We start from the raw sequence: 8,631 nt of genomic DNA, 5'->3' as shown, positions 1-8,631 counted from the left end.
ATTTAAAAACTACCTAATCCCGACGTTTCGATTACTTTGCAGCAACCGTGATCACGGGCAGACGAGGTGCCCGTGATCACGGTTGCTCTAAAATCTTAGATCTAACTACATTATAGTTATTTTCAATAAGAATATGAATTAAAATACATATACCATATATATTTTTTTAATCATCCATAATAACTGATTTCTGCGGTTATGACAGTCTGGAAATCGAGAGAGGTTAAATATATTTATATCCTGTATGTATTTATCTGTGGTTTTGCAATTGGGAATAGTGTCATTGATCTGACTACATTGTTGTTTTATTGTATCGTTGCCTTGGTACATATTTAAAAATCGCAGTCATGATGGAAAATGCTGAAGAGATTTTTCATTTCCTTGAAGATTTTTCAAAATGTGAACGGAAAACAATACCACAAGAACTAAACGATTATTTGGCCTATGTAGCGCGTACCGGTGATCCCGTCTATCAGTGGTCTCTTGTTAAGAGTTTGTTCAAAGAAAAATTACTTAACGTTATAACCGACTTTTACGAGACTACTCCAGGCATTGAAATACCGCCCTATCCTAATGTTAATGCGTTTAACTACGATAGTATGAAAAACAGCTTAGTAGAACGATTGGATTCATTCAACTCTGCTCCATTTACCGTTCAAAGAATCTGTGAGCTACTCACCTACCCGCGGAAACAGTACAATAGAGTTGATAAATTTATGAGAGCCATTGAGAAAAACATTTTAGTTGTAAGTACAAGAGAACCTGGTCATCAAAGACATCCAGAGAATGGAGAACCTATTGTAAATGGATCAGATAACAATTCTGATTATAATGTTGATGTTGAAATGGAGGATATGTCATGGAAAGATAATCCCGAGTCACGACAGAATTGCGAACCACAGCCTAGTTCATCAGAAGCCCACATTAATGTTGAGGATATCGAAACAAGGTTACATACCAAAAAAGACGCTATTGTTAACAGTGAGGAAAAATCTACAACTCAATATGTATCTGAGAGTCCATCTGACTTGAATGCAAATGAGGAAATGTTAGATAATGCCCCAAAACCAAAACCCTTGGATAATGCAGTTGCATCAACCAGTGATGATATCAAGAACAATAATACTGAAGAGCAGCCTTCCGTAGTCAAAGTGGATGAAGAAATGAAATCGGAAGCCGCAAATGAAGTTTTAGTCATACCTGAAATTAAAGTTGATGATGCTGAAATGACGGAACAGAAGCTTGTAGAATCGAAAGAATCTGAAACCTTAGATTCTGTGGCATCTAAGGAAAATACACAAAATGTTATTGATAACCCCACATCCATGGACGACAGCAGCTCGGACTCTATACCGAAAGAAGAAGATAACAAAATTCATTGTGAAGTGTCATCATCAAGTGAAGAAAGTTCCTCGTCAAGCGATATCATTGATGGCAACAGTAACTCACCCAAAACCGAAGAACAAATAGACATCCATGTAGAACATCCACCGCAAGCAATACCCGAAAATCCTGTACCAGAACAAGATAAAGAAAACGATAAACCTATGGAAGACGCTAAACCCGTAGAGACAGACAAAGAAACGCCTACTTTAGAAGCAGAAAACTATTCAATATCTGATGTTAACTCTGAATTACCTGTAACTAATATACCGGACAGTGAAAAAACTCCAGTCGAGGCAGAAGTAAAAGAAGTATCTGACAAAATTAAGGAAGACCCGTCTCCTGATAATACAGAAAACTTGACAAACACTAAAGTTTCCGACACCTAATTTCTTAGTTGACTATAATATTCAATAGAATTTTGTGCAAATTTATTTGATACATTAATGTAAGATCTCTTAATTAAGGAAGCTCTATAATGAACTGTATTACTTATTGGAAGCAATAAAATAATTATTTAAATATAACTTAATTTCATGAGTAACTTGCTTTAAATAGAAAATAAAGATCAAAATTAATCTGTTCCAAAGATGTTTTATTTGGTTCATTTCGAGGACTAAACATAACACTGAGCTCCACATCATGTCCAATATAGATCCCGAACTAGGACTTTCGTGTTTGGGATGAGAGATCTTGTTAATTGGTTCTTGGTTCAGAACAGCTTGCTATGAGTATATTGAGAATTCAATAATAAAAAAAAAATGAGAAAGAAACAATAGGATTTATAACAAACAATTTATTGCACTCAAAAACTTAAATGATTTCAACATGAAATACTGAAAACTTTATTTTTTCACAATTTATACTTAAAAATTAAATAACCACAATAAGTAGAAAAGAATACGTTGTATAATGTATAGTGAGTTTTATAAGTACAAAGTTCTATTACTTAGTAATATAATATATCAGTCTATACTATTTTTACAGCCATTCTGTACATATTAAATATTTTTTTTGTTTTCTATCCAAAGTTCTTATAGTTACTAGCCACGATTTTTTCTATAACTAAATTAATTGTCTAAATTCTGATCTTATTCCAACCAACTCACTTCTTCCTTCCTAATACTTTAAGTTCATTACGCAATATTTTACCAGCTACATTTCTTGGAATAGCCTCTACGAATACAACACCTCCTTCGAGATGCTTATATTTGGTGAGTTTCTCTGCTACGACATCGTAAATATTTTTTTCTGTTAATTTACTTCCTGGTTTCAGAACGACGAAGGCTCGTGGTACTTCCCCGGCTAACGCATCGGGGATTCCCACGACCGCAACATCCGCGATTTCAGGTATTTCCATAATTATACTCTCTATTTCTGTTGGTGACACCTAGAAACATGTACTTTCATTAATTAAAATTCATTATATGGCTCGATTTGCAAATTAATATTTTCTACGACATAAATATTTTTTTTTATATATTTTGAACTTCAACATGTCAAAGGTCTTATGACAGGATCTTATAAAAAAGAAAACGACGCACCTGATTGCCTTTAACTTTAATGAGCTCTTTGGTTCTGTCAACTATATAGAAGTACCCGTCCTCGTCGTAATAGGCCACGTCTCCTGTATGCAGCCAACCCTCACTATCAACCGTTTCTGCCGTCGCCTTCTCATTATTCCAGTAACCTTTCATTACCTGTACAGTTTAAAATTTCCGTATATGAAATTGAATATGTTTTTTCATTATTTAATTGGGCAGTAAATAAAATGTAGGGATATACCAAAAATGGGATATATAAATACTTCATTACATATTTTATTATAAACATTGGATGTATAAAAAAAATGTTTGGAGGACTCTGCAATACAATTAGTCAATCGCCGACCATTTCTGAACGTGAAACAAAGACTATCCCACTCAATAATTTTCTTAAGACTGATCTTTACTAATTAATTAATTTATCATTTATGACTCACTGATTGATTGACCTGTGGACCGAGTAGTAGCAGTTTATCAGTGACGTCATCAAGGACCAACCATCAGTTGATCTTACATAAGATACAGTATAATAATATTATCCAGCTGACCTGCGGGCCCCTCAGAAGCAGCTCCCCGCTGTGGTGTGGTCCGAGGGGTGTGCCGTCAGTCAGTGACGTCACCCTGGCTTGAGTAGACGGCACCAGCTGACCCACAGAGCCCACCTTACTGTACGGGTACGAGTATGGAGTCATCAGCGTCACGGGAGAACTCTCCGTCATACCATAACCTGGATACATCAATATGTGATTTATAATTTAAAGAGCTCAATATATACTGGTTTTTATCTTGGACTCCGAGAGAAATGTGTAGTGTATATAATATATAAACAAACGCCAGCGATATTTATAGACTGTGACATGTGACTTTATGGCGAACAATTGTTATGATGATATAATGAGCGCATAGTGGAAAATCAGATTAAATTATAGCTCATATTTTATTCTGATTCCTATCATAACTGTAAAGTGTACATCAAAATTCATTTCGTAATTTTTGCGTGAAAAAGCGATATCCATGCATATATAAGATATTCTCACAAATTTTCGCATTTTCGATATTAATAGTGTATTTTGTTTTGACAGGTGTTGTATGCATTAAAATACCTTGAAGCAACTTGATCTGGTCCTTGCTCTTCTCACACTTGATGAGGAACTTCTCTAACATGCTGTCAGTAGTGGGCGCGGCTCCGACCATAATGGTCTCCACCGACTGAAGATGTTCCTTCTTCACAGAGGGATGAGTCGCCAAGAAAGCTAGCAACGACGGCACCACGAACAACGTAGTCGGCTGATATTCTACCAGACAGTTGATATAATCCTCTGGAGTGAATCTGAAGGGAGACAATTTAAGTAAGACCAAAATATATATATATGGATTTTGAAGTCGTAAAATATTCTCTACCTGCCATATACAGTAATAAATATTTTTGCATCTAAGCCTTAGTTTTTACAATTCAATGGTCACCAATAAGACATACGAATGCTAACCAAAACTGTGGTACGCCATAAATAGGTCAAGTACATCAAATGATTTGTAACAAACAGCGCCAATAAAAGGGCCTTGTTAATGTTTATTACTCCAATCATGATAACTTAATTGTAACGTTTGAATATAGAGAATCAAACGTACGAGTAGCTAGGCAAGAAACAAAATTATTATAGTTCTTACGAAAAAAGCTAAGACGAAGTAATGTTTGAGTTAGTGATGTAGATTACTTACTTTGGGATAGACACTAAATGGTACCCTAAGATGAGATTGTAGTTCAGTATCCCGTTGAAGCCATAGATATGGAAAAACGGCGGAACAGTTAGAATTACGTCTCCTTTACCTGAAAATAAGCAAGTCACAGTAATATAAGCACAGTAGAACAAACAAACCATTTAGCCAGAGACGACATTTGAAATTGAGGTAATATATCCAGAAATTTTAATACAACACTTAAAAATACGTCTACCAAAATGGTAATGCAGAATATAAGTTTGATGCAGAGATTTTTGTCATAGAAAAACTAAACGAAACCATTAAACTAAGTCTCTTTAGCTGTCCAAAAAATAATACCTTTCTCTCCTTCATACTTCATCATCTTGGGCACTTGGACCTGCTTGAGATTGCAGACCAAGTTCTTGTGTGTTAACATGACGCCTTTCGGTAGACCCGTTGTGCCGCTGGAGTACGGGACCAAACACACGTCATCACAATTCAATGTCGGCAAGTCGGCTTTATGATCAGCCATCAGTAAGGACTTCAGACCGTATATACCTTGAGGAATTTTTGTAGGGTAAGTTTAAAGTGGAATGGAAATAGGGAAAGCCGTAGCTCGCTGCTTGTATTCTGGTACATGCAAGATAATAGCGTCAATCCGATCAAGACTAACGAGTTCTGCTAAATTCCCACAAGACCTGAATCCCACTTTCAGTTTTCTTAATAATTCTTCCTAAGGCAAATAGGAACACGTACACTTTATATGAAGTCGACTGTTGCAAGATTGACACTATGAATACAGGTCTAATGTGGTAATATGTGTTCAATTTAAATCGTATAACGTAATCATATCATTATCATATCGTTAACATTTTATTATCATATCATTCTTTTCACGTTCTATCGCTATGACAATAATTATATTTATAACAAAGTCTACCCACACGTATCCTTCATATTAATTATTGTAATGTTACTTCTCTTTGATTATTCACCTTTTGCTTTATCGTCATCACCACCCACCCAGATGGTACCTTTGTAGTCTTTTAACATTTTACTGACTTTTTCAGCAACCGGCATGAACATTTCAATTGTAGCAATAGCTTTAACACCACAATCAGAAAATTGGCGTCCGACCTCATCTGAAAAATGTATCTCGTTTCTAATAATTATGTTACGAAAATGATTCTTCAAGAAATTTAATTTATACAATAAGAACATTTATACAATGATATAATGTGTAAATAGTTATCAATATGAGCATAATGGAGAAATAAATATGGTAGCAGGACAGTAATATATAACTAATAATTTATTTTATTTGTATACAAAATAAACAGTTTCAAACACGTGCCTGATAAATTATTATTTTTCATTGTCTGGTGAAGCAGAATTAATGAGTTATCTTACTCACTCACAACTGATACGGTTCATTTATAGTACTGATAATTTTAATTATAAACATTTATATTGATTAAATAATTTTGTAGGTCGTAATTATTTCCGTAAAAATTATTTATGACAAAAAAAATTGTCCATCAGTAATTTAATAAATATATAATTATTAAAGTTCGATCCACACTATAGCTTCATTCACAAGTTTAGTGAAATTTCTGAACTGTTATAATAACTGTCATATAATTCAAACATTGACTTTTTATTGAATATTAACTTACCAGCTGTATACAGGGGATTGGCGAATGTAACTACGAGGCCAGCCTGCATAGCACCATGTATAAGCACTACGAATTCAGGTAGATTCGGTAGTATGAGACCTACTCTCTCACCCGGCGCGAGTTTCAAATGTCCGGCGAGAGCGTTCGCACATCTATCAATCATCATCCTCATCATACCGTAGTCGTATGAACGACCTGATGCGCCGCATGTCTATACAAATAACTTATCTTAATATATATAACACTTAAATATTAGATGAAATATTTATTTATACGAAAGTACAGTTTTTTACGTCAGTTTGCATCATAAAGCTAAACAGAAATTGAGATTTTCAATTATAATTTTTTTCAAATAATACAATGGTAGATAAACGTAGCAATGAATTAAAATTTCAAAAATTGTCTGTTTGAATTGTGTTTAACGAAGTCATTGCGTGTTGTTTTAAGGGTAAAGGTGACAGCTCGTTATAGGCAATAAGGGCAGCGATTCGATTTTACTGAGTGTACAATACTGTTAATATTGTGATTTATTGAATTAAGTTTAGTGTATATATATATATATTTTTTTGAAGAATTTTAAATTATTATCTCTGTTAAAATTATCAATTAAATAAATCCGTTCATAAATTAGACGAACAAAAAAAGCCGTCAAAATCATATTAAATTTTATCTTGTTGTATTTTCGTTATGAACTTATGTTTTCTTTTTTTTTTCAATTTTTATATTACTTATTTTTTGTAAATTTTTATATTAGTTATTTTCGTTTTTTGTAAATTTTCATATTAGTTATTTTAACAAATTTCAAGGGGTTATGAATAAAATTAAGTGTAGCTAAAAATATATATTTATTTTTATTTTAAAACTTCTAGGTATTCGTTGGTAAATCATACGTAAATAACAAATAATCAGTGTATCCACCGCCCAAGATAACATTGTTGGCGATAAGTATCTTAAGAGAGACTCAGTAAGTGTATCGTTTAGGTTCTATAACTAAATTATCAGTAGACAAATATTTATATGTCTCAATGTATACTTAGTAATTTTTGCAAGATATAATTTTTCCTTTAAATTTTTTTGCATTAATGTATACTGTCAATACAGTATAGTCGAGAAAGTTTTACTTGCACATAAATTAAATTTGTGGTTATTTTACAGATGGATAACTGAAAAAGCGAATAAATCATACTAAAATAAAGCTCACTTTCAACTACAAATACGTAGACGAAGACGCGGGAAAATTTAATTATCACTTGTCAGTGATATTTTATTATAAAAAAGTAAAACGATTTAATATAAATTTATTTTATTTATTATTATTTCATATAAAAATTAATTATTACTTTGTTTATACAAGGGATAAAGGGTATAAATGGGATTTTTTTTCTATGACAGTAATTTCTGTTCTGATGCCAAATGTTTTCAGGTAGCCTCAACCTTCAGTCTATTAATAATCTCCTATCATAACCAGCGACTGCATCCGTATGTTTATAGATCATTCGAACTTTGTACTCGAAGCAATTATGAAAACAACAAAGTCGCGTCGATTATCAGTGTAGCATTAAGTTGTAACATGCGTAAGAAAATATTATATTTTTACTTATTGCACAGATTTTAAGTTTATACAATGTAATAGTACTTACCACACAGGGAGCGTCCGACCATTTTTCGACATCTTGAAATACGTGTTGAGTTAAAGTCTCGTTTCCTATAGTAATTTCACCCCACGGCGAACTTAAAACATTATGCTCAACCACCGTCGCTGTTTTAATTGCTGAATTACGGTTAGATACGTGAAATTGTCTAATTTTTTTACATTTTGTTTTAGGAGTTAAATTACTTAGAATTCTATGAGCTAAATTCCCGCGTAATATTTTCAAATGAGACATATTCCCGCTCGGAATGTTTTCCCGCCTAATGTTAGCGCGTAAATGTTGAAAGCGGTCTCTTCGTTCGCTTGGCGCGAACGTCGCGAGCGTCACAGGGCAAGGTCCATCGATTAATCCACAGAGACATAGTACTTTAATTATTATTAATGATAAAAAAATAATTGTGATGATTATATATTTTTATAAAAACAAGTGATTATTTTTATTTATTTACGTTTCGACTGAACTTTAACGGTCATATTCCGCAAATATTTATCATAATTAAATTGGTCTATTAAGTTTTATATCAATACTACTTATCTTCAACCAAATAAACTGTAACTCCTCACTCCTGCAACGTAACAAGAAATTTTGGTTTTATGAAAAGGTGTCCCTTTTTTATAACATTAATATACGTGTATCTTAATATTAAAAAATAAAATGAAAAGGTATATAAAATAA

The 8,631-nt window shown here is 33.0% G+C and overlaps 2 protein-coding genes across 2 annotated transcripts; one reads left to right on the top strand and one right to left on the bottom strand.

Annotated features, from left to right (window-relative positions):
- The first annotated feature begins 272 nt into the window (after window positions 1–272).
- On the top strand, window positions 273–1,972 carry LOC116770518 (serine/threonine-protein phosphatase 4 regulatory subunit 2). The gene has a single exon (XM_032662020.2). The coding sequence runs from the start codon at window positions 348–350 to the stop codon at window positions 1,770–1,772; it is 1,425 nt and encodes a 474-aa protein (XP_032517911.2). The 5' UTR covers window positions 273–347; the 3' UTR covers window positions 1,773–1,972.
- A 192-nt stretch (window positions 1,973–2,164) lies between these two features.
- LOC116770517 (probable 4-coumarate--CoA ligase 1) lies at window positions 2,165–8,242 on the bottom strand. The gene is made up of 9 exons (XM_032662019.2): window positions 7,945–8,242; window positions 6,305–6,515; window positions 5,624–5,770; window positions 4,986–5,186; window positions 4,647–4,755; window positions 4,031–4,257; window positions 3,476–3,654; window positions 2,928–3,083; window positions 2,165–2,773 (listed from the first exon to the last, which is right to left on the bottom strand). Exons 1-9 carry the CDS (start codon window positions 8,188–8,190, stop codon window positions 2,489–2,491), a joined length of 1,761 nt encoding a protein of 586 aa, XP_032517910.1. The 5' UTR covers window positions 8,191–8,242; the 3' UTR covers window positions 2,165–2,488.
- Between the last annotated feature and the right edge of the window lie 389 nt (window positions 8,243–8,631).

This window comes from Danaus plexippus, chromosome 7 (assembly GCF_018135715.1).
Source record: "Danaus plexippus chromosome 7, MEX_DaPlex, whole genome shotgun sequence".
Taxonomy (NCBI): domain Eukaryota; kingdom Metazoa; phylum Arthropoda; class Insecta; order Lepidoptera; family Nymphalidae; genus Danaus; species Danaus plexippus.
This window is presented reverse-complemented; position numbering and strand designations above follow the sequence as displayed.